The 27,772-nt window shown below is 41.6% G+C and overlaps 1 protein-coding gene across 1 annotated transcript in view; it reads right to left on the reverse strand.

Moving 5' to 3' along the window:
* The window catches only part of LRRC75A (leucine rich repeat containing 75A), a 478,221-nt gene that overhangs the window by 361,447 nt on the left and 89,002 nt on the right, over positions 1 to 27,772 (reverse strand). The window contains exon 2 of the mRNA XM_073565538.1: positions 19,098 to 19,226. Within this exon, the coding sequence (XP_073421639.1) occupies positions 19,098 to 19,226 (129 nt within the window). The remainder of the gene's footprint in view (positions 1 to 19,097; positions 19,227 to 27,772) is intronic.

Consider the following 27,772-nt stretch of genomic DNA (forward strand, 5'->3'; position numbering starts at 1 on the left):
AAAGCCCTGATCGCAACATCATCATGATGAGGTGCAGCCTTAAAGTCACATCTTAACTTTGCATCTGTAAAACAAGCTTCAAGATTTATCATGCCAATTCGGCATAACTGGTGGTAGAATTGGCATGAGAGATATATTACATACGTGAACCATTTCCTTATTTTTGCCTATAGGTCATGCCTACAGGACTATGCATGCTTCTAGTACGGAGTAAAAAGTATGAAAAAGTCAATACAAAGAGATGGATGGCGCTTTATTATAAATTGAAATACATTTGCTGGCCCCGTTACACATCGATTGAATAGCAGGCTTGCCAGTGCAAAAATGATGAATGCTTTAATTAGCAGTCATTTTGGGGTAGCCTGGAATAAGTGCCTTGACTGAGAACGAATTGTGCAAAAAATTATCAGCCTTGCACCGTAGGAATTTAGCATCCTGGGAAAGAAGTTAAAAGCCCCCACAGTGTGGAAGGAATGAATGAATTGTGTGTTTAAATGTAATTTCTAATACTTGTTGAGGACAATGCTTTGGAAATCACACGATTACTATGTACAGCTGTGGCCAAAAGTATTGACACCCCTGCAATTCTGTCAGATAATACTCAGTTTCTTCCTGAAAATGATTGCAAACACAAATTCTTTGGTATTATTATCTTCATTTAATTTGTCTTAAATGAAAAAACACAAAAAGAATTGTCCTAAAGCCAAATTGGATATAATTCCACACCAAACATAAAAAAGAGGGTGGACAAAAGTATTGGCACTGTTCGAAAAATCATGTGATGCTTCTCTAATTTGTGTAATTAACAGCACCTGTAACTTACCTGTGGCACCTAACAGGTGTTGGCAATAACTAAATCACACTTGCAGCCAGTTGACATGGATTAAAGTTGACTCAACCTCTGTCCTGTGTCCTTGTGTGTACCACATTGAGCATGGAGAAAAGAAAGAAGACTAAAGAACTGTCTGAGGAATTAAGAAACCAAATTGTGAGGAAGCATGAGCAATCTCAAGGCTACAAGTCCATCTCCAATGACCTGAATGTTCCTGTGTCTACCGTGCGCAGTGTCATCAAGAAGTTTAAAGCCCATGGCACTGTGGCTAACCACCCTAGATGTGGACGGAAAAGAAAAATTGACAAGAGATTTCAATGCAAGATTGTGCGGATGTTGGATAAAGAACCTCGACTAACATCCAAACAAGTTCAAGCTGCCCTGTAGTCCGAGGGTACAACAGTGTCAACCCGTACTATCCGTCAGCATCTGAATGAAAAGGTACTGTATGGTAGGAGACCCAGGAAGACCCCACTTCTTACCCCGAGACATAAAAAAAGCCAGGCTGGAGTTTGCCAAAACTTACCTGAAAAAGCCTAAAACGTTTTGGAAGAATGTTCTCTGGTCAGATGAGACAAAAGTAGAGCTTTTTGGGCAAAGGCATCAACATAGAGCTTACAGGAGAAAAAAGAGGCATTCAAAGAAAAGAACACGGTCCCTTCAGTCAAACATGGCGTAGGTTCCCTGATGTTTTGGGGTTGCTTTGCTGCCTCTGGCACTGGACTGCTTGACCGTGTGCATGGCATTATGAAGTCTGAAGACTACCAACAAATTTTGCAGCATAATGTAGGGCACAGTGTGAGAAAGCTGGGTCTCCCTCAGAGGTCATGGGTCTTCCACCAGGACAATGACCCAAAACACTTTTCAAAAAACACTAGAAAATGGTTTGAGAGAAAGCACTGGAGACTTCTAAGATGGCCAGCAATGAGTCCAGACCTGAGTCCCATAGAACACCTGTGGAGAGATCTAAAAATGGCAGTTTGGAGAAGACACCCTTCAAATATCAGGGACCTGGAGCAGTTTGCCAAAGAAGAATGGTCTAAAATTCCAGCAGAGCATTGCAAGAAACTCATTGATGGTTACCGGAAGTGGTTGGTCGCAGTTATTTTGGCTTAAGGTTGTGCAACCAAGTATTAGGCTGAGGGTGCCAATACGTTTGTCTGGCCCATTTTTGGAGTTTTGTGTGAAATGATCAATGTTTTGCTTTTTGCTTCATTCTCTTTTGTGTTTTTTCATTTAAGACAAATTAAATGAAGATAATAATACCAAAGAATTTGTGTTTGCAATCATTTTCATGAAGAATCTGAGTATTATCTGACAGAATTGCAGGGGTGTCAATACTTTTGGCCACAACTGTAAAGCACTGACACAGGAGAGATCATAATAAACCTGCTGCGTGTTATCAGGCCTCACCATTTGGACGAAACTGTGATTTCTACGTGGGAACCGAAGCTGGCTTCTGTGGCTTTCCTTTTATTTGTACCATATGGTCTACAAGTTAAAATATTGTTTGTGGATCGTCAGATTTTATTTAGTCTAATCTGAATAATAAATTATGTTTTTTTTAAATTTTATAATAGGATCTATAAAGTGAAGTAAAAGAGCCCTAAATGTCACAAGTAGTGGATACACAATATTCAGTATTTGAGACTACTAGTCACAGTCAGAAAAGCTGATTCCTTGTAACACACAATAAATATTGGTACAAGAAAATCCATCTACTCATGAGTGGACTTCCATGGAGAGACAATCATGCCACTCCACATAACAGAGTCTCTTAGCACCATGGTATCTGGCCTTCACTGCATTGGTCTCTATGCTGCATCATAGGAATAGCTGCTGGCCGGTGGAGCAAGTTAAGGGAAAATATAGAGAAGCTGAATAAAGAGACGAGGCAAGGACAAAATGGAAACCAAATTGTAGTCAAGGGAAGATGCGTGAGAATCCAGGAGAATAGGCAATAATAACAGGAAAAAAGAAACCTTGTGCTGTCCAAAGATAAAGCAAAAGAGCATCCATAGGTTAAACAGGAAAATGAACAGAAACAAAGCCAAGTCAAAGAACAGAATCAACGAAAGGGCAAAATCACATAAGATCAACACTATAATAGAACCAAAGGGTAGTAATAGTATTACCATATCTTTCAATGGTAATGTGACGCTGGGAATTTAAATAGGCTGCCATAAAAGTGTAATGACCACTAAATCTGTCCTTGGATTGGTCTACTGATCAGTCTGCTAACCAGCACAAGGTTTAGCACCAGGCCCACCACCATCAACATAACCAATAAGAAGAGAGCAACAGTGTCTGACAATGGTAATCAGAGAAGAAATCTAGATGTGAGGGGAAGTGCACAATAGGGTGATACCCTAGGAGGGAGAGTCGGTAAGTGCTGGTTACGCTTAGCTGGTAGAGTTGTGACAGGCAACAGGCACAACTCCTATATAGGCATAAAAAAAACAGCTGCAGGCGCCCATGACTAGTGGATGGATCCTCCAAGAAGTATTGGATCCAGTTTGATAAAAAACATTAGGAAGGCTATGCTGCTGGAATAAACGGGTTCTTCAACAATGATGATATGTTTTTTTCTTTCATTCAAAACACGTTTCAACACTGTTCCGGTGTCTTTACCAAATAAAAAAATAACAAATGTCAAATACCATCTCTAGAAATGTACAGTAGTTACGAAACAATCCTGATTTTTGAGTGGATAAGAATTTGATTCATAGAGTCAAGCAGAAATCATGTAATAGTTGGATGATTTGTGATATGAGCTTTGAGCCATCTAGTGTCAACCTGCTGTTGGAAAAATAATGAGGAACCTTGGATGCCACTGCCATCAATAGGTTTCTCTACAAGTTACCAATAGAGAAATCAACGAACATTAAAGGAAATAGACACATTTGAAAATAAACATTCTTAAAAGCCTGTATTTAGGGCTGAAAACTATCTTTGTAATACAGCTTCATTAAACATTTTGCCCCATGTGGCTTTTACAGATGCTTTGTTTCGCTGCACATTGCAGACTGCTCGGTGGGTTAGCTGAGAATCCATCAGTCAGCTCATTCTAAAGTAGAATTTTTAGCTTCCCTCAGCAGATTTACACCCATAGGCTATATTCACACTGGGCGTTTTTGCTGTGCTTTTTGTATGCTTTTTTATGCTAATTTTCAGCAGCATTTTACAGTACCAGTAAAGCCTATGAGATTTCAGAAATCTCATGCACACACATTGTTATTTTTTTGGCATGAGTATTTTGTGCTTTGCATGTTTTTTTGGAAATAGAGCATGTTACTTCTTTCAGTGTTTTTTCACCGTTTTTCACCCATTGACTTGAAAGGGTAGTGAAAAACAAGCTGAAAAAACGCACCAGAAATGCAGGTATCAGGTTTTGCTGCGTTTTTTTGTGCCAAAAACGTAGTCTATGAAATAGGAATTTTTTTTCATCACTAAACTTTATCAGCATGCACAAGAGACAAATCTAGCATGCCAAAACCGCAGCAAAAACGCTGCAAAAATGCAAGAAAACCAAGGGAAAATACGTATTTTCTGTAGTTTCTTTCCTGCCAAGAGAGCAGGTTTTACTGCAGAAAAAAAAGCCAAAAAAAATGCCTAGTGTGAACTTACCTATGACCTCAGCTTCGATGAATCCCTCCTATAGAATGTGTAAGGCTGGTTTCACATTCGCGCTTTTTAAGCGCACGCACGGCCGGGGGTAGCTCCGCCCCCGAGCCGGCTCTCTGCCCGGCGTGCCCGCCCCTTCCTTGTAGCGCCGCCTCCTAGCGCACAGCGGCGCCTGCGATCGGCACACCCTATCTTTAGCATAGGGTGCGCAGATCGTGCGCAGGCCGTGCGCTAGTTGCGCTTTGACCTGCGCTGCGCACTTTTGACGGTGCGCCGTGCGCGCCAAAATCCGAAAAGTTTGATTTTGGCGCGCACGGCGCACCGTCAAAAGTGCGCAGCGCAGGTCAAAGCGCAACTAGCGCACGGCCTGCGCACGATCTGCGCACCCTATGCTAAAGATAGGGTGCGCCGATCGCAGGCGCCGCTGTCCGCTAGTAGGCGGCGCTACAAGCAAGGGGCGGGCACGCCGGGCAGAGAGCCGGCTCGGGGGCGGAGCTACCCCCGGCCGTGCGCGCGCTGAAAAAGCGCTAATGTGAAACCGGCCTAACCTAGACTCATTGCAGACAAAAGTATGAATCCCCTCCCTATCCTTCTCCTATCCCCATCCCCTTTACTTTCCATCGTCCTTTGTTTGTTTTCCTTGCAGTGACATTATCTACTGGAATGATTTCTTCTATTGTTTTGTAGAATTAAACTGAATATTATACATACAAAGATAACGCATGTACAGTATAATGTGGTTCTATCGAAACTGTATTTATTCATAACCATTCCCAATGCATAACAACGTGATTCTTGTTGTCTCCTCTTTGAAAATTCACTAAAAATATTTTAAAAAGAAAAAGACAGATAAAAGAGCTTGGCCTCATTCAGACGTTTGATTTTTACGTATGACTGCGATCCGTGTTTTTCATGAGTAGCACTGCTGGGGAAAAAATAAGTGTTTTTTTCTGTGCTGCTGGTGAAGTTTCACGGAAAGGATCCAGAACATACAGGAGAGGAGAATTGGGGTTTATTATCTTCGCATTTCTAAATGATCCAACTTAGGAAAAAATACTATAGTTTGTAAAGATAGGTTTAAATCATGTATTGATATAACCTATTTGTTAAAAATTATATAACTAATTAATATACTTGTATTAACAAAAGAGTACTGACCGTCAGATATCAGAGCCAGTTCTGGGTCCTGGAATCTCTACTTCTGGTTTGTGCTTGACACATGAGAGTTTCCGGTGTTGGTGTCATGGAGCTTTGTGTGTGAAGAGGATATTTGCATGAACAAATATGCTTTGACAATGTTTTCTTGGTGGCATGTTGTTTAGCATGGTCAATATCACTAGTCTGAAGTCTAAAAAGTAATCACCATAGTATGTTTGTGTTTACCAAAGGAAATCTAAAGGGTAAAGTTTCCACTTAAGGAGATCACAAAGCTAATGTATTAGAGCTCTTTCACACGCCCTGATATCTCCAGTACAGGAAAAATCAGTATCGGAGATATCTATGTCTGTGTTTAGTACTTGTGGCATATGCATGGCAACCATGTGCTGCATCAGTATGTCATGTAACGACACCTGAGATCAGCTGTACTATTTGCGCTGTTCCTCAGCACCGGATGCTGAAGAAGCTCACATCACCGTTCCCTGCTCGCACTGCTATCAGCGCTAGCAGGGGACAAAGTTGACAGCTGTATTCAACTGTTAACAGCGAGATGAATACTTCTATCAGCCGCCGCTTGCGCCATAAATAAATTAAAAAATTGTGTGGGGTTTCCCTGTATTTTTGATAACCAGCCAGTCAAAACTGACAGTCGTGGGCTGCAACCCTCATCTGTCAGCTTTAGTAAGGCTGGCTATCAAGAATAGAGGGGTCTTTTAAATAATTTAAAAAAAACTGTGTGGGGCCCCACCCATTTTTGACAACCACCCAAGCTAAAGCAGACAGCTGAGGGCTGGTATTCTCATGGTGGTAAGGAGCCATGGATATTGACCCCCCCAGAAAAAAATATCAGCCCGCAGCTGGCCAGAAAAGCATCTATTAGATGCACCAATTCTGGCGCCTTGACCAGATCTTCAAATTGGTCCTGTGGCGGTGGCAAGTGGGGTTCATATTTGTGGGGGTTGATGTCACATTTGCATTGTCTGGTGACATCAAACCCACGGATTAGTAATGGAGGGGTGTCTGTAAATAAACACACAGCCTGAATAAAGTCCATTATTTGAAATAAAAATAAAATAGTTTTCCTTTTTTATTTAAAAATAACAAACACAATTATACTCACCTTTTTCCCACCATTTCCTCTTTAACGTTATTTGATTGGTGGTTTGTGGCTACTCCAACACTTGTCTTTTTTCGTGTTCAATCCATGGGAGTACTCCACCGTATAACTTTATTCTATTACTGATGTAAAGGGGGAGCCTTTTACCTATGTTCCCAAACTGGATATAAAATATGTGCTATGTGAATATTGTTACACTATAGTGTAGAGAGGGGAGAATAGGGAACATTTAATTCAAGTATATTAGTCAAAATAGTTTAGATTATGGCACTAATTAGATAGGGATTTAGGATGAAAATTAATTTGTATTTCAGACCACCCCCTTAACTGTACAGAGTTGTTATCTTTTCAAATGATGGGAACTCACAATATTTCCGCAGTCACATGAAATTCCAGTCTGGTCACTTATGTTTTGAGTGGAATAATGGCCTTGATTTGATTTTTACCTTATCTGGTTGTTCAGATAATAAGAAGCATATGGACAAACGTCAAATCAAGTCTGAAAATCACAAATTGGGATAAATGACTGAATACAGAAAGCAATTCTACTTACTCTCCAACATATTCATCATCTTCAGCTCCATTTTTCCTGATTACCGGGCTTTTCTTGCTCTTCTAAGGACTCAATTATATTTGAAACAAACAAAACATTAAGTATCTGCTCGGCAATGGGGAAAACACCACATCCCTTCCAAATGATCATGACTGAATATTAATGCTATTATTCTTCATGTTGTTTTCCTCTCTCTTTGGCTTTGGGAACAGAACCTTGTAGTTTATTGCAGCTCAGCGAATGATTCTGAGCACAAATTCCCCAAACTTCTCTTTGTAGTGAACATTAGCGCTGCTAAAAGAAAATGATTCTCGGCTGCGGAATGCAACATTTTCCCATAAATGTGCTAAGCTCATAGCTGTGGCGCTTCGAGGCAGTAATTTGGTGATCCTGTCACTGTACTTTCTGCGTTAGAAATGGGAAGTTATTCAATAAAATTAAGTTTAGTCATTTATTTTTTACGTGTACTATTATTTTTGGATAGGTGCCATCATTTATCAGGTAAGGCATTAAAAGTAATGAGCAAACAACTCAATTTATTCGATTACATAGGTGGGATGTGAGAGGCGGCCAAAGAAAGGGTAGGTGTTGTCTGATTGTTTCTTCAACTCGCTATATAAGAGTCATTATGTATATGAAAATATCGTATATGATCAGTTGGGATGATTGCTTATAACTTGTTGAGCTTCTCCAGGTCTCAGTTCAAATGAGCTTATGGGTTTGGTGGAAAAAGAAAAATCCACTAATGAGAAGTCCTATATCCGTCTGTTGGTCCCACCTTGCAACATACTGGGCTCAGGATCTGCTCCTAGCATCTTTTGCACGATATGACTGGGCTCCTTCAAAGGTCTTGAGGAGTCCAGGAAAGATGTATATCTTTGTACCGTGTTAGCCAGTAGATAGAAAAATATTCAGAATTGAGAGTCCTCAGTGGTTGATACCTTTTAATAACTAACTGAAAAGATGGTAACACACTGAAAGCTTTCGAGACTACTCAGGTCTCTTCATCAGGCTACACTAATACAAAATCTGAAGAGTCACATATTTATGCACAATACAGCACAGAAAAAATGCAATAGAGGAGGAGTCCATGCCTCCAAGAATCAGATGTTGCTTTGCCGGCATTAGGAGAATCTAGACAACATGCAGCATGCAGTTTTAATTGTATGGCTGATTGGTGTTAATGCCTACCTCTCAAATATTCCCTTAAAGGGTATTCGCAACACTACAAGTTATCATCTATCCATCGTATGGTGACAGCAGGGGTGTAACGATGCCTATTTCAGCTGCATGTGCGTCCGAGGACCCACCGGCTGGCTGCATTGCAATATGCGCTGACGGACAATCAGAGGATGGTAGCTGACGTTGTCGTGCCTTTCAGAAGTAGCACATGGCAGTGATGTCAGGCACCACCCATGGCCGGCACATCTAAATCAGCTGTAGGCTATAAAAGAGGAAACCGCATGTTGTGGGAGTGGAGGAATGTAAGAAGAATTGTTTTCTTTTTAATGTGTTGGAAAAGAGTGACAGAATGAACATTATACCAGGAAGGGGACATTATATATGGAAGGAGCACAATATGAGTGTCATTATGTCAGGATGGATCCCAGGTTAGTGGTCATTATACTAAGAAGGGGCCCAGGATGGAAGACATTACACCAGGAAGGGGCCCAGGATGGGAGTCACTATACCAGAATGGGGGCCATTATACCAGGAAGCCGCATAGGATATGTGACATTATACCACGAAGGGGGACATTTTTGCAGGAAGTGGTGAGGATGGGGGACATTATTACAGTAAGGGACCAGGACATTATGTCAGGAAGAGGCTCAGGATGGAGTACATTATACTAGAAGTCACAGGACAGGGAATATTATAACAGGAAGTGGCACAGGATGGGGGAATTTATCCCAGGATGAGGTCTAGGATATACATTACTACAGAATGAGAGATATTTTATACAAAGGGGCCAGGACAGGTGACATTATTACAAGAAGGGGCCATAATAAGGGACATTATCACAGGACGGTGCCTGATTAGAGACACAATTACATGAAGGATGAACAAGTATGTTTTTATAGAATCTAGAATTCTACAAGGGCCCATGCATCTCATCAACATGGAAGTGGGGGTTAAGGTCCAAATTTTGGACTGGGGCCCATGGGACTCTGGTCATGCCACTGGGTGACAGCTTAAAAAAAGACCTTACATCATATCAAAATTGGCCACTTTTTAATTCTATTTTATTCCCGCTGCTCCCATGAGTATTTCATTTTATTACATTTTTTTTTTTTTTTTTTAAATCCTCCATATACAGAGTGGGCCATTTATATGGATACACCTAAATTAAATGGGAATGGTTGGTGATATCAACTTCCTGTTTGTGGCACAATAGTATAAGGGAGGGGGGAAACTTTTCAAGATGGGTGGTGACCATGGCAGCCATTTTGGATTGCGTCTTTATAAATGGCCCACCCAGGTGTATCCATATAAATGGCCCACCCTGTAGTTCTAGAGGTATGGGGATTTTTATCCAGTAATAGTTTTTATTATCTTTAGCAAGGTTTGGTAATCATCTCATAATAATGCAGAGCAGCCTAAAAACACATACCAAAAGTAAGAAAAAATACACTTGGTCTAATCACCCAAACAATAAAATTAACACTTTATTTGTGCAGCATGGAGAATTGCATAAACTTCAAAATGCAAAACAAACAGAGCCAGATTTGCTCTTTTGTTTATATTTCTTCTCATATAGAGTTAATAAAACTTTTTTTCAGCAAGTTCCATGAACCCCAAAAATAATGCCACCAACAAACACAGCTCTTCATTTCACCCCAACACTCCATAAAATAACAGCTCTCATATGACTATGTCGATGAAAAAAGTTATGGCTCCTGGGACTAAAAAAGAGAAAAAAAAGGTCTATCATAAAGGCAAAAACTGGCTGTGACACTAAAGGGTTAAGAAGAACAATTAAGTTTCGATGAGGTGCACCTTACAAATAAATTTTAGTGGAAATATTGCATATCTCCAGAATAGATAAAAGTTCTATGGGGCTGGTCTGGCTCTTTGAAGACACGACCAGTACATAACATTCGAAAAAAAGAATGTGAATTAGAGCACAGAATGTCCACAATACTTCATAGCAGATATTCTTCAGAGAAGTTCATAGCTTTGAGCATTGAAGAAAACAGGCCACAGCATGAGCTATTTTTTTATCTAGCCATCAAAGATTGTTCTTATTTTTCCACCTTTAAGCATATGGAGACTGAAGACAACAGACGTTATTACTGCAGTTTGGTTTGTCAAAAGCTCCCAGAGCAGATCTGCAGTTACATTACAAAAGATGGATGGTAGACCCAAGCGAGATCAGAGATGGAGAAAGTGAAGCAAGTCATTCCATCCCTGCTGAATCGAAAAGATGAAAATACAAAGTAATTTTGTATTTTGGTAGTAGGCTTCCGCAATGTTTCTGCCCTTTGTAATTTGAGGGGTAAAGGTTGATAAAACACTGAAATGTTGCAAATCGAGAGGTCACAGATTTCAACTAGGATTAGTTCTTAAGCGGAGGGCAAAAGTTATGTACTAGACCACCATAGAGTCCATAGGGTCCCATCCGGCAGCAATATGCTGTCCAACTAAGCTAAAGAAAACCTACATACATATCATGTGTCAGATAGCTCCAGAAAACTCTACGACCTCCTGGAGACTAAGTGTGCACAATTAGTGACTATTTTGACCACATCATAATTGGTATGCAGATTTTTCATATTCAAGCTGTATAAACTTGAATGCTTAATGGATGAAGCAGATCAGGTGATGTGTATTTGTGTAATGAGGAGGGGGAGGCCTAAGGGTACTGTTACACCTAGCGATGCACCAGCGATCCCGACTAGCGATATGACGCGGTCAGGATCGCTGGTGCATCGCTAAGTGGTTGCTAGTGAGCTGCCACACAGGCAGATCTCACCAGCGACATAGCAGGGGTCGGGGGTCGTTACTTACCTGTCAGATGCGGCGATCCTCACGTCCTCCTGCCCGGCTCCACGCGTCACTCGTCGGCGCCACAGGAAGCCCAGCAGGAAGTGGCCGACGAGAAATGATCCAGGAGCTTCTCGCGCGATCAACGATGAGCAGCGGGGGAGCCGGTCGGAGGTAAGTATCACATGCAGCGATATCGCTAGCAATATCGCTGCAACGTCACAAAATCGGTGACTTTACAGCGATATTGCTAGCGATATCGCAGTGTGTAACGGGGGCTTAAGGATACAACGACCTTTATCAAGGTGTGCAGAATTATTGGGCAGCTTGTTTACCCCAAGCAAAAGTGGCCAAAAAAGAGGGCCGCAGCACTCTTGAAATTGCTAACATATTGGGGCGAGATCACAGAATCAGCAAACGTTTTGTTGCAAATAATCAACAGGGTCACAAAAATGTGTTGCGAAAAAAAAGCTTAATATTAATTACCAAAGATTTGAGAAGAATCAAATGTGAAGCAACCAGGAAGCCATTATCCTTCAGTGTTGTAATATTCGACAACTGCAACCTCCATGCAAGGCCCAAAAGTACAAAGTATTCAGTTTTCAGAAACACGGCCGAGGTAAGGGAGACTGAAACCCGACCGCCACTGAACAAGATACAGAAGTGGAAACATCAAGACTGAAAAATCTGTCTTCAGGTATTTTTTGGCCCAAAGGTTTCATGGACTGATGAGATATGAGTAAGATTTGACGAACCAAATGGATGGGCCCATGGCTGAATCAGTAACGGGCACTGAGCTCCACTTCGACTCAAACATCAGCAATGTGAGTGGGGTACTGCTATGAGCTGGTATTATTATTAACCTCTTCACGGTGCACTCATGAGGAATCCACTCATGGTGTCTTGATAAATCCATTATCATTACATTATAGTTATTGGTGATACAACGCTTATATACAGCTTACAATGATACATAGCCAACAGGCACTGCTCGCTATCGCACATCTTTCACAAGGGCCATCGGGAGGAAATAATGATGTTTATCATCCAGAAATGAAACGTTACTTTCCTGCTGGCAGTAATAATTGTCCTGATAGAAATGACCATTGGGAACCAACGATAAACTCCCTAACTGTTTATTAAAGTGTTAGAAGCTTTTACCATGTTCAGGCATGACAAAGAACAAGTTCACTCTTCTTTTTACTTCTTGTACCCTGAATCAGGAGATGAAGCTGAACGTCTAATAAACTTGGATTACCTACATTCACTAAGTCAATAGTTTTTGAACCTGTTTTGAAATCTGTTGTGCAGTTGATATAAGCAGGCTAAGCTCGTATGTATTTGTCCAGCTGCCTTGTAAATCCTTCATTGTAGCACAAGTCAAACAATTGTAGCTGGAGTTTACGAATGTTGGCGGGTGATTCTTACAGAATTCATCTGCATGCGTATTTGAATTTTGGTATTTCACAATGTAGCCTGTTATTATGGAAATGGCAGTATGAATAAAGGGACATTTTAGCAGTAGCAAGTGATGTCATATGATGTCATGTGTTGATCAGTGGTGGTCCTACCAATAGGATCTCCAGTTAGTACTGGGATGAAAGGGCAGTGGTGATCTGTGGTACACCATAGCTCCATATAAATTATTCTCTGTGATATGTTACAGTCATTCAGATGCTCCATACCATCATTGGTTACTACCGTAATACATCTTTAAGGTACCACCCAAGCGGTTTTTTTTTATTTCGGTGGCGGATTGGGGCGATGGATGTAAGTTTCCTGACTCTAGTATTACACTTATCAGCTACTGTGTTCAGCTCCTCCTGGCACCACGCTGCCATTTTGTGACCGCAACTTCTGACTGGCCAGAAGTCAAAGTTGCCGGTGACGAGCTCTCAGTGTAAGCCTATGAGAGCAGTGTTCTTGCCTCATTCTGGCTCTTATAGACTTACATTGAGCTGTGACTTTTGGAAACACTGGAGCGATCCGAAAGGTGTCAACCTGCAGAAAACCAACCAGAGCGGTGCCAATAAAATATGAAGATGGCAGCTGGTAAGTTTAAAACTAGGGGCAGGAAACTTACATTGGTAGTACCATTCCAATGCTGCAATAAAAAAAAATGATGAACTGGTGCTTTAAAGGGGATCTGTCAGGGATCAAGTCTGCTAAGCCATATGTATAGACGTGTAGGTCAATGGAAGCTGAATGAAATTATACCTTGATATTTCCAATGTAATGTCTTATTCCAGAGAAATCCACATTTTTCTTATAAAGGAGCTGTTCAAGGACTATGGGTTGGACATTGATCTGCATGAGAATCTGCCTCCAGAGATTATTTTAAATGAAAGGCGGCATGCTATGATTTCACTTGGAAATCGGATGGGTGCCAGAAAAAAATAGAATGCCATGCAAGGCCACAATATAGCATCCAATTTTTACGCCTACATTGCATTTCTGTAACATAAGAAACTGTAAATGGTCCTGTAAATGATTAATAGCTGCTGAGTAAAAAAAAACAGACTATACATGGATTATAAGTGAGAAAAAATCATACCACTTTTCTGGATGAAAATCAGACTGATTTTTTATACCGTCGTGTGGCCATAACCTTATACTCACACACTACTCTTCAATGAAATCAGGAGATCAGAGAGCGGCCATTACACACACTGGTAACACTGGTAACCATTACACATCACACTGGTAACACTGGTGACCATTACTGGTAGCGCTCCTGCTATCCATAATAATCTCTGGAGGCAGATTCTCATGCAGATCAGTGTCCAGCCCATGTAACACCTGCAGTGAGACCTATGTGTACAGAGACTGGTGCTGGGATTACACAGACATTCACAGCAGCAGATATTAATGATTCTCTTACTGCACTGCCCTGGACTACAACTCCCAGAATACATTTCTCTTCTCTGCAATCATAGGGGAGGAGGAGCAGCCGAGGAAAGGACTGATTGACTGCACAGGCTGGAGAAGGGTGGATCAATGTGTGCAGTCCTCAACGTCAGACATGTGAGAGCAGGGGCAGAGGCACAGAGTGAGCGCTATTTGTCCAGCCGCTCAGTGTGTGAGGGAGAAGATAATCCTGAAGCCGAACCACATCTGCAGACCAGCCAGGTTACCAGGAGACGTCCACCACCGCCTGGCTTAACTATGGGAACAAGCCTAAAATCCATCCCTTGGGTCTGAGGCATCCAGACCCTGCAACCCCAAGCTGGACCCCTGTGTGACCTCAAACCTGCTACATCAGGGAGTGAGTAGCTATTGCTGGGACTTGTGGTACCACTGTTGAGTTAATAAGGGAACTATTCCTGAGAGTATTTTGTTGATATTGTACTATGTGCACCAACGGCTTCTGCAAAGCGCGCCAACAACCGCAGCAACTGGGCCTCATCGTTGGACTGTGTTACTAGCATTGCTGCAGCCATTATTGGGTTATGTGTTATTAGTTAAGAGTGTATCTGCTGTCACTTGAAGGGGAAGTGTCATCATTAACGTTCAGACCTCTTGAAAAGCACATTTTGAACCTGTATCATAGATTGTGTGATATTATGTTTTTCTGGTCCTTGTTGTGCTCTCTAAAGGCCCTTTTACATTTAGCGATGCACCAGCGATCCGACCCGATCAGGATCGCTGGTGCATCGCTAAATGATCGCTAGTGAGCTGTCACACAGGCAGATCTCACAGCGATGCAGCAGTGACGCAGCGCACGATACTCACCTTTCACACACAGCCATCCTGATGTCCTCCCGCCCGCCTCCATGCGTCACTCGTCGTCACAGCAGGAAGCTGACGACGAGAAATGGAGCCGGACATTCTCGCGCGATCAGCGATGGACAGCGGGGGAGCCGGTCGGAGGTAAATATCACACATAGCGATATCACTATAACGTCACAAAATCGGTGATGTTATAGCGATATCGCTAGCGATATCGCTATGTGTAAAACCCCCTTTAATTTAACACCATTTATTCATCTGTAAATAAATCAGTTAATTGTTTCAACCTCCTCTCTTGTGAGTGTGAACGGAACTTGGACTGGAATTTCCGGAGTCGACCCTTGTACGAAGAGTAAGACCCTCCTGCATCCCACTACAGCTCCCAGCAAGATTCGGGTGGAGACACTGTGCGGTATTGAGGCGAGAACATCAGACACCCTGACCACAGAAGTGGCTTAAAGGGTTTTACATATATATTCCAGAGAAATCCCTGTTTTTCTTATAAGACATCAGATCGTAGATATCAAGGTATCATTTTTTTTCAGCTTAATATGACCTACATGTCCATATAGACGGCTCAGGAGGGTTGATCCTACTGACAGATTCCCTTTAAAAGAGAAGTAGTATCAGGTAAATGCTAATTAAGCCATAACCCAATACAGCGTTAAAAGAGCATTCTGGTACTTTTAACTCAAAAACAGCTGGTAAACCACAGGTTGCTCATCTCTACATAAAAGTAAACCATAGCCGTATAGCACAATAGACAAATTGACATTTCAAGCATCATCTAATCTGTGCAGAATAATGTGTGAGCAAAATGAAACGCGTGTGAAACATCTGCTACAGCTCAGTAAGTTACACGGCTCCAGGTATAAATACACACACATATTTTCTAATTTTAAGGTATGCATTATATATTCATTACCAGCCACTCATTTAACAATTTCCGTAAATATCTTTTTTTTAACTCCAGTATGTAAGTCATAGCATCTATGCACAAAAGTTTCCACTCAAATTGACAATGTTTTAGGCCACTTTCACACTTTTAAGTATTTGGTGAATTTTTTACCTCAGTATTTGGTTTTGGCCTACAAATACTGAAGTAAAAATCTCACCAAATACTCAACATGTGCACGTGGCCTAATGTGCTACACTTTTGACATAGCAAATATACGCAGCGTCTGAAACGCATCGAAAGCTCATTGTGGGAGCGAGGATTTAACCTTTCATTCTCTCATTGTTTTTCTGCTAGCAAACCTATCTAACCCTATCTCTGGCTGTGAGGTAACCCGATGCAGCGGGAGCCCTCCAACATGGTGCTGTATCATATAGACACATGCTATTCTCAGGCCAATCACTAGTTGCAGTGGTCTTGTGTCGTATACTCCTGAGACTAGTTATTGGCTACAGCAGTCAGCTGGGCCATGCTTGGCATCAACATTTCAGCTAACAGAAGACTTACAGTGGGTACAGTAAGTATTCAGACTCCTTTAAATTTTTCACTCTTTGTTTCATGGCAGCCATTTGGTAAATTCAAAGAAGTTCATTTTTTTCTCATTAATGCACACTCTGCACCTCATCTTGACTGAAAAAAAACCCAGAAATGTAGAAATTTTTGCAAATTTATTAAAAAAGAAAAACTGAAATATCACATGATCATAAGTATTCAGACCCTTTTTTCACACACTCATATTTAAGTCACATGCTGTCCATTTCCTTGTGATCCTCCTTGAGATGGTTCTTCTCCTTCATTGGAGTCCAGCTGTGTTTAATTAAACTGATAGGACTTGATTTGGAAAGGCACACACCTGTCTATATAAGACCTCACAGCTCACAGTGCATGTCAGACCAAGTGAGAATCATGAGGTCAAAGGAACTGGCCAAGGAGCTCAGAGACAGAATTTTGGCAAGGCACAGATCTGGCCAAGTTACAAAATAATTTCTGCTGCACTCAACACTGCTAAAAGCACAGTGGCCTCCATAATCCTTAAACGGAAGAAGTTTAGGACCACAAGAAGTCTTCCTAGACCTGGCTGTCCAGCCAAACTGAGCAATTGTGGGAGAAGAGCCTTGGTGAGAGAGGTAAAGAAGAACCCCAAGATCACTGTGGCTGAGCTCCACAGATGCAGTAGGGAGATGGGAGAAAGTTCCACAAAGTCAACTATCACTGCAGCCCTCCATCAGTCGGGCCTTTATGGCAGAGTGGCCTGACGGAAGCCTCTCCTCAGTGCAAGACATATGAAAGCCCGCATAGAGTTTGCTAAAAAACACATGAAGGACTCCCAGACTATGAGAAATAAGATTCTCTGTTCTGATGAGATGAAGATATAACTTTTTGGTGATAATTCTAAGCTGTATGTGTGGAGAAAACTAGGCACTGCTCACCACCTGCCCAATACAATCCCAACAGTGAAACATGCTGGTGGAAGCATCATGCTATGGGGGTGTTTTTCAGCTGCATGGACAGGACGACTGGTTGCAATTGAAGGAAACATGAATGCGGCCAAGAACAGAGATATCCGGGATGAAAACCTCTTCCAGAGTGCTCTGGACCTCAGACTTGGCTGAAGGTTCACCTTCCAACAAGACAGTGACCCTATGCACACAACTAAAATAACAAAGGAGTGGCTTTAGAACAACTCTGTGACCATTCTCGAATGGCCCAGCCAGAGCCCTGACCTAAACCCAATTGAGCATCTCTGGAGAGACCTGAAAATGACTGTCCACCAACGTTCACCATCCAACCTGACGGAACTGGAGAGGATCTGCAAGGAAGAATGGCAGAAGACCCCCAAATCCAGGTGTGAAAAACTTGTTGCATCATTCCCAAGACGACTCATGGCTGCACTAGCTCAAAACGGTGCTTCTACTCAATACTGAGCAAAGGGTCTGAATACTTATGACCATGTGATATTTCAGTTTTTCTTTTTTAATAAATTTGCAAAAATTTCTACATTTCTGGGGTTTTTTTCAGTGAAGATGGGGTGCAGAGTGTACATTATTGAGAAAAAAATGAATGAATTTACCAAATGGCTGCCATGAAACAAGGCGTGAAAAATTTAAAGGGGTCTGAATACTTTCCGTACACACTGTAAGGGGAGGATTGTGGACATGGCACTGGGACGCCAGAGATTCAATGGGTGAGTATATATTATTGACTTATTCTAGCTGTATTGCTTTGCTGCACGTGTGCAGGTTTGTAATTTAAATCCATAGGCTGGGCTCACATCGTGTTTGACACTATATTCAGTATATCTTTCAGGGCTCCCGTCCAAAGTCCCGCAACACTGGATATGGGCTTTTGCGTATTGGAGGCGGGCAGCAAGATGTAGTCAATAGTGATGAGCTAGCATGCTCAGATAAGGTGTTATCTGAGGATGCTTGGATGCTAACCGAGTGACTTCGGCGTGCTCGAATAATATGTATGAGTCTCCACGTCTGCGTGTGTTGTGGCTGTGTGACAGCTATGAGACATGCAGCAGTGGGGACCCGAACATAGTATTTGAGCATGCCGAAGGCACTCAATTAGCACACAAGCATGTTTGGATAACACCTTATCCGAGCATGTTCGCTCATAACTAGTAGTCAACTATATCTTGCTGCCCGCCTCAACTAGACTTGTATATCAAAAAATGATGGACAATGGGCACACTGTGACTCCATCTGCATCATTATAGTCAATGGCCCAATCGGGGCCTATGACCAAATCGTACGTAAGCCCAATGGAGCCATTGAACGTATGCCGTTTGTCAGCTTTAGGTGTAACTTTTTGCCCTTGCTTTTTACAAACTATTCCAACTTCCGCCGATCATATTAAAACTTATAAATTATACGTTATAATGCATCATTATAATGAGGCCATTATGTGTCTATTCTCAGAAAATTGTTTAATGAGAACAGATGAGAAAGATTACTAAAAGCTACATATTGTATTATTCAGAGAAAAGGATAAGGAAGGAAAATATTTCTGGAAGTGAATGTTGCTTGGTGAAGGCATTACCTGTTTTTTCTCCATAAAACAAAGGCACAAGTAGATCCATGCAATACGACATCTGTGCTAAGTAATAATGATCGGAATACTAAAACAGTGGGGTACATACCGGTTTAGGGCAATGCACGTATCTCGCCAAGCTGATTATCAGATCGTGTGTAATAGGATCCACCAAGTTTCGAAAACTTGCGTATCGGTATAGAACGTCATCTAATGATGTTGACTCCATGCCCAGATCCTACATCAGAAAGAGAAATAATGAATAAATATAAGTACAAAAGATGGCATTGCACTGTGCGCATATAATGGCATGCGGCATATGCATTGTAGAAATCTGTCCGATACATCAGAAGGAAGGTTGTAAAAATCTCCTGACATGCGGTGGACACATTCCCAGTCAGATGTACTTAAATTATTTTTAGCTGTAAAAATGTTACACAACCAATCTGCCGCATGTGAATCCTCAGTAAACAACCTCACCCCCCACAACCCGTCCTACCCCCCAGCACACACATTCCCTTCAAATAAGGCAATAGGCAGTGGTCATACTCAGGGCAAAGTGGGGCCCTGGGCAAAAATTACAAGTTGGTTCCCCACTGCTGACATCTAGCACCGTCATACAGAAACTTTTAGGATGCATCTCCAAGATATGATTTCAGACCATTAAGAGCATCAACAATATTTAAGTTGTTTGGCGCTTATTCATCGGCCTCTTTACATAAGCTGACGAAGAATGCTGGGGACAGAACGGTGACTAGTAAAGAGTGAAGAGAGAATGTGCTCGGATAGCGTATTAACAGCCGCGAATCATGTAGCCGCGGGGACTCGAACATACTATTCGAGCAGGCCCAAGATACTTGGATAACACCCTAGCATGCTATGATAACAGCTTATCTGACCATGCTCACTCATCACCAAGTAGAAAATCATTCATCTTCATACGGGATCATGGTATTGGCAGCACAACTCCTGTTCACACCAAGCAATGTGCTCCTGAGAACAGTGATTTTTGTTTTGCATTTCTGACATGCTTACACCTAAGAACACTTGTCCGTACTGTGGGTATTTTTAAATATGGATGCTATTGATACACACATAACACACACCAACACATACATTGCACACATAACACACACCAACACATACATTGCACACATAACACACACCAACACATACATTGCACACATAACACACACCAACACATACATTGCACACATAACACACACCAACACATACATTACACACATAACACACACCATCACATACAGTACACACACAACACACACCAACACATACATTACACACATAACACACACCAACACATACATTGCACACATAACACACACCAACACATACATTGCACACATAACACACACCAACACATACATTGCACACATAACACACACCAACACATACATTACACACATAACACACACCAACACATACAGTACACACACAACACACACCAACACATACATTACACACATAACACACACCAACACATACATTGCACACATAACACACACCAACACATACATTGCACACATAACACACACCAACACATACATTGCACACATAACACACACCAACACATACATTGCACACATAACACACACCAACACATACATTACACACATAACACACACCAACACATACAGTACACACACAACACACACCAACACATACATTACACACATAACACACACCAACACATACATTGCACACATAACACACACCAACACATACAGTACATTGCACACACAACGCACACCAACACATACATTGCACACATAACACACACCAACACATACAGTACACACACAACACACACCAACACATACATTACACACATAACACACACAACACATACATTACACACATAACACACACCAACACATACATTGCACACATAACACACACCAACACATACATTGCACACATAACACACACCAACACATACATTGCACACATAACACACACCAACACATACATTACACACATAACACACACCAACACATACATTGCACACATAACACACACCAACACATACATTGCACACATAACACACACCAACACATACATTGCACACATAACACACACCAACACATACATTACACACATAACACACACCAACACATACAGTACACACACAACACACACCAACACATACATTACACACATAACACACACCAACACATACATTGCACACATAACACACACCAACACATACATTGCACACATAACACACACCAACACATACATTGCACACATAACACACACCAACACATACATTGCACACATAACACACACCAACACATACATTACACACATAACACACACCAACACATACAGTACACACACAACACACACCAACACATACATTACACACATAACACACACCAACACATACATTGCACACATAACACACACCAACACATACAGTACATTGCACACACAACGCACACCAACACATACATTGCACACATAACACACACCAATACATACAGTACACACACAACACACACCAACACATACATTACACACATAACACACACCAACACATACATTGCACACATAACACACACCAACACATACATTGCACACATAACACACACCAACACATACAGTACATTGCACACACAACGCACACCAACACATACATTGCACACATAACACACACCAACACATACAGTACACACATAACGCACACCAACACATACATTACACACATAACACACACCAACACATACATTGCACACATAACACACACCAACACATACAGTACATTGCACACACAACGCACACCAACACATACATTGCACACATAACACACACCAACACATACATTACACACATAACACACACCAACACATACATTACACACATAACACACCAACACATACATTACTGTTACACACACACAGTCTATGCTACATATACATTATATATTACACACTGTATGTTACATACACACTGTATGACTGACACACCACACCCCTGCTAAACATATATGTTACATACATACTAAGAGTGAACAAAGAGGGAAGATTGGAGGGCACCGCTGAATGAAATCAAATATGGGGGGTTCACCAAAAGCAAGTCAAAAATTGAAACATGAAACTGGAAGGAAAGCGGCTTGCTTATACAATGGGAACACCACAGATATAAATGATATGCACACAATTTTATTGAAAAAATCAACACAGACAAGGAAAAGCACAAATTCCATAAAAACATTTAAAAACATGTGCAAACAGAATCATAAACCATGTCATGTAGTACTGACATGATAACCCACCCACATCAAAAAATCCCACAGAAATGGACAAACAACCACATGAAATGTCTAGTATAGCATAATTTGAATGAAGTAGATCCAAAAAAGATCTAAAATGCACAATCCAAAAAAAAAAAAAAGTATGCACTTGAAAACTATTCACAGCACCATGAAAAATGTGTATGCAAAAACCTTATGGGAGGATGAGGCTGATATGTGTGCACCCCTGGTGTGATTAATAAAAGCATGCAAACCGCATGTTTCCAGGAAAGTACAGCCAGTAAAAAATTGAATGCAAAAACCCATATAGGACAAAGGAGCTGGTGACTGGGCACCCCTGGTGTGCTGAGTGAGTACATGTAGACCACAAACAACCAGAAGATGCAAACAATAACCATCAATTATACCAGAACTCCATGGATACACATATAAAAAGCGATGAAAGTGCCTAGTGCCTCTGCGAGATAAGATGGTGGGGGGGAGCAACCCCACGCGTATCGCCACCAACGAGTGGCGCGCTCTATCCCTCCCTTGAGAAAGCCACTCGTTGGTGGCGATACGCGTGGGGTTGCTCCCCCCCACCATCTTATCTCGCAGAGGCACTAGGCACTTTCATCGCTTTTTATATGTGTATCCATGGAGTTCTGGTATAATTGATGGTTATTGTTTGCATCTTCTGGTTGTTTGTGGTCTACATGTACTCACTCAGCACACCAGGGGTGCCCAGTCACCAGCTCCTTTGTCCTATATGGGTTTTTGCATTCAATTTTTTACTGGCTGTACTTTCCTGGTAACATGCGGTTTGCATGCTTTTATTAATCACACCAGGGGTGCACACATATCAGCCTCATCCTCCCATAAGGGTTTTGCATACACATTTTTCATGGTGCTGTGAATAGTTTTCAACTGCATACTTTTTTTTTTTTTGGATTGTGCATTTTAGATCTTTTTTGGATCTACTTCATTCAAATTATGCTATACTAGACATTTCATGTGGTTGTTTGTCCATTTCTGTGGGATTTTTTGATGTGGGTGGGTTATCATGTCAGTACTACATGACATGGTTTATGATTCTGTTTGCACGTTTTTAAATGTTTTTATGGAATTTGTGCTTTTCCTTGTCTGTGTTGATTTGTTCAATAAAATTGTGTGCATATCATTTATATCTGTGGTGTTCCCATTGTATAAGCAAGCCGCTTTCCTTCCAGTTTCATACATACTAAGAGTTACACACTCGTTAGTTTAGTTACGCGCACATGCTATACATACACTATGTTACACAGACTCCATGCTACACACTTTATTAGACACACATTCCATGCCCCCCAACACATTGTATGTTATATTGTATACACACACTGCATGTCACATGCACTAAATGTCACACATACAATGTGTATGTCACACACACACACACACACAGAGTATACAGGGTGGGCAGAAGAAATGCTAGCACAGGCTTCCAGTATCCATTGTTTCAGATGCTGCACATCTCGTACCTTCACAGCATAGACAATTGCCTTCAGATGACCCCAAAGATAAAAGTCTCGGGGGTCAGATCGTGAGACCTTGGTGGCCATTCAACTGGCCCATGACGACCAATCCACTTTCCAGGAAACTGTTCATGTAGGAATGCTCAGACCTGACACCCATAATTAATGGTATGGTGTAGTATATGGGGTACAAAGCTAGTGAGGCCATTCTTCATCAATGGAAACCTCAATGCCACTGGATATCTGAAATTGCTACATGATGATGTGTTGCCTCTTTATGCACTGAAGATGGCACGTTCCCTGAGTTTTTCCAGCAAGATGGTGCATCACCACATTATGAGTGTCAGGTCTGAGCATTCCTAAAAGGAATCTGACCCCTTAGACTAGAATTTCTTCTGTGTTGTTGCTATCAGTGTGTCAAGAGTGGGAGAAGAGGGTTGTATTGACAATCCAACACAATGGGCAGCACTTTGAACACATTTTATAAGTGGTCATAAACTTGAAAATAACTCATGAAAGAATAAAGTTACGTTAAAACTAAGCACACCATTGTTTTTCTTGTGAAATTCTCAATAAGTTTGATGTGTCACATGACCCTCTTCCCATTGGAAAACATAAAGTTGCGTTCAAAATGGCCGACTTCAAAATGGCCGCCATGGTCACCACCCATCTTGAAAAATTTCCCCCCTCCCATATACTAATGTGCCACAAACCGGAAGTTGATATCATCAATCATTCCCATTTTATTTAGGTGTATCCCTATAAATGGCCCACCCTGTAGAGGATCTATCAGGCTCTCTCCTTTTCTTCTGTTCCTCCACAAAGTGAGACCTTTTGGTCCTATGATGGGGATGTCACCAAAGGTCGGTCTACACTTCTAACCTCAGAAACTACACTGATAAGGCAGAACTGGCATCATCAGTGCTGTTCATGGCTTGTAAAGGTTGGGTGCACTTTTGGTGATGGAGCTATATGCAACTGCATAGTTTGCTGCCCCTAATGCTGGCCCTGGTCATTCTACAGCTTTGTGTTGGACAGACACCCATAGAGGTGCGTATTGTACCTATGCATTTCACATTGGATTGTGTACAGTCTGTGGAATGCTCCATTGTGGATCATATTATTAAATGTCTTCCCTAAAAATAATGGATACTCCATGTATCCGATCAGCATATGGGACCTTATAGCTTCCTGCAGATTTCTCTGTTGTGTGCATAAGACCTAAAAAGCTGGATAGATTCATTTACTCCAGTTAGCTCCCTATTAAATATGTTGTCAATAACAAATTGTGATATTTGCTACTCTTTTTTGCAGACATTGCTTCCATGATACTTTACGTTAAAGAAATATGAACATTGAAATACTATAGATCAGACCTATTTTATAGATAAGTAACTATTATTTATGCTTTTTCATTGTAGGTTATTCTAAATAATCATTGATTTTACTTATGTAGAGTTTGCTACCTTCTCCTTATTGTAGATACAGTGGGGGAAAAAAGTATTTAGTCAGTCAGCAATAGTGCAAGTTCCACCACTTAAAAAGATGAGAGGCGTCTGTAATTTACATCATAGGTAGACCTCAACTATGGGAGACAAACTGAGAAAAAAAAATCCAGAAAATCACATTGTCTGTTTTTTTTTCATTTTATTTGCATATTATGGTGGAAAATAAGTATTTGGTCAGAAACAAAATTTCATCTCAATACTTTGTGATATATCCTTTGTTGGCAATGACAGAGGTCAAACGTTTTCTGTAAGTCTTCACAAGGTTGCCACACACTGTTGTTGGTATGTTGGCCCATTCCTCCATGCAGATCTCCTCTAGAGCAGTGATGTTTTTGGCTTTTTGCTTGGCAAAACAGACTTTCAACTCCCTCCAAAGGTTTTCTATAGGGTTGAGATCTGGAGACTGGCTAGGCCACTCCAGGACCTTGAAATGCTTCTTACGAAGCCACTCCTTCGTTGCCCTGGCGGTGTGCTTTGGATCATTGTCATGTTGAAAGACCCAGCCACGTTTCATCTTCAATGCCCTTGCTGATGGAAGGAGGTTAGCACTCAAAATCTCACGATACATGGCCCCATTCATTCTTTCATGTACCCGGATCAGTCGTCCTGGCCCCTTTGCAGAGAAACAGCCCCAAAGCATGATGTTTCCACCACCATGCTTTACAGTAGGTATGGTGTTTGATGGATGCAACTCAGTATTCTTTTTCCTCCAAACACGACAAGTTGTGTTTCTATCAAACAGTTCCAGTTTGGTTTCATCAGACCATAGGACATTCTCCCAAAACTCCTCTGGATCATCCAAATGCTCTCTAGCAAACTTCAGACGGGCCCGGACATGTACAGGCTTAAGCAGTGGGACACGTCTAGCACTGCAGGATCTGAGTCCATGGTGGCGTAGTGTGTTACTTATGGTAGGCCTTGTTACATTGGTCCCAGCTCTCTGCAGTTCATTCACTAGGTCCCCCCGCGTGGTTCTGGGATTTTTGCTCACCGTTCTTGTGATCATTCTGACCCCACGGGGTGGGATTTTGCGTGGAGCACCAGATCGAGGGAGATTATCAGTGGTCTTGTATGTCTTCCATTTTCTAATTATTGCTCCCACAGTTGATTTCTTCACTCCAAGCTGGTTGGCTATTGCAGATTCAGTCTTCCCAGCCTGGTGCAGGGCTACAATTTTGTTTCTGGTGTCCTTTGACAGCTCTTTGGTCTTCACCATACTGGAGTTTGGAGTCAGACTGTTTGAGGGTGTGCACAGGTGTCTTTTTATACTGATAACAAGTTTAAACAGGTGCCATTACTACAGGTAATGAGGGGAGGAAAGAGGAGACTCTTAAAGAAGAAGTTACAGGTCTGTGAGAGCCAGAAATCTTGATTGCTTGTTTCTGACCAAATACTTATTTTCCACCATAATATGCAAATAAAATGAAAAAAAAACAGACAATGTGATTTTCTGGATTTTTTTTTCTCAGTTTGTCTCCCATAGTTGAGGTCTACCTATGATGTAAATTACAGACGCCTCTCATCTTTTTAAGTGGTGGAACTTGCACTATTGCTGACTGACTAAATACTTTTTTTCCCCACTGTATTTCTTATGTGACCTCGTATTTTCCAGTAATACTGTACATACCGGTTGTATCTACCGGTGGCCAAAACATAGTGAGAGCAAGAAGTCGTGAATCCGCATTACAATTGCTCTTTTTCTCTTTTAAAATTATTCTACATTCATTTTTATAAACTATTCATGTGGTTACATGTGACGTAAATTTCATTCCCTGTAAGCTGCTGCCGATTCTCTTGCCTATCGGCATTCTCAGCTGTCATCATGATTACAGAACGATGCACACGTGATGTTATGCCAGATCGAATATTGCAAGAGGCATCAGATGATGATGATGATGATAATTAGTAGAGTTTAGTGATGAGCGAGTATACTCGTTGCTCAGGTTTTCCTGAGAATCCTCGGGTGTTCTCCAAGTATTTTGGCATGCTTGGAGATTTAGTTTCTGTCGCTGTAGCTGCATGATTTGCGACTGCTAGACAGCCTGAATACATGTGGGGATTCCATAACAACCAGGCAACCCTCACATGTATTCAGGAAGTCTAGCAGCTGCAAATCATGCAGCTGCGTCAAAAAAACCTAAATCTCCAAGCACGCCAAAATACTCGGAGGACACCCTAGCATGTTCGGGAAAACCCGAGCAACGAGTATACTCGCTCATCACTAGTAAATTAGCAGGGCCCTAGTCCGGCAGCCACGGACTACCAAGGTCCTTCGCATCTTTTTACTCAAATTCTATCAACTATCACTTGATCTAGCCAGCATCATGCAATCTGCGCTCCTCGAAGGCTGCAAAAGGAAAAACTGCCTCTTCGTGCAACACTGGAGAGAACACACAGTTCTGCTGAACAGCTCAGTGATGCTGCGTTCTGAACAATTAATCAGGAACACACCGCCCCCCCTAGGCAAGCGGGAAGTCAGGAGATGGAGGATCGATGTGCTCCAGAA

Source organism: Dendrobates tinctorius, unplaced genomic scaffold (assembly GCF_039654945.1).
Source record: "Dendrobates tinctorius isolate UK_male_01 unplaced genomic scaffold, ASM3965494v1 ptg000016l, whole genome shotgun sequence".
NCBI lineage: Eukaryota > Metazoa > Chordata > Amphibia > Anura > Dendrobatidae > Dendrobates > Dendrobates tinctorius.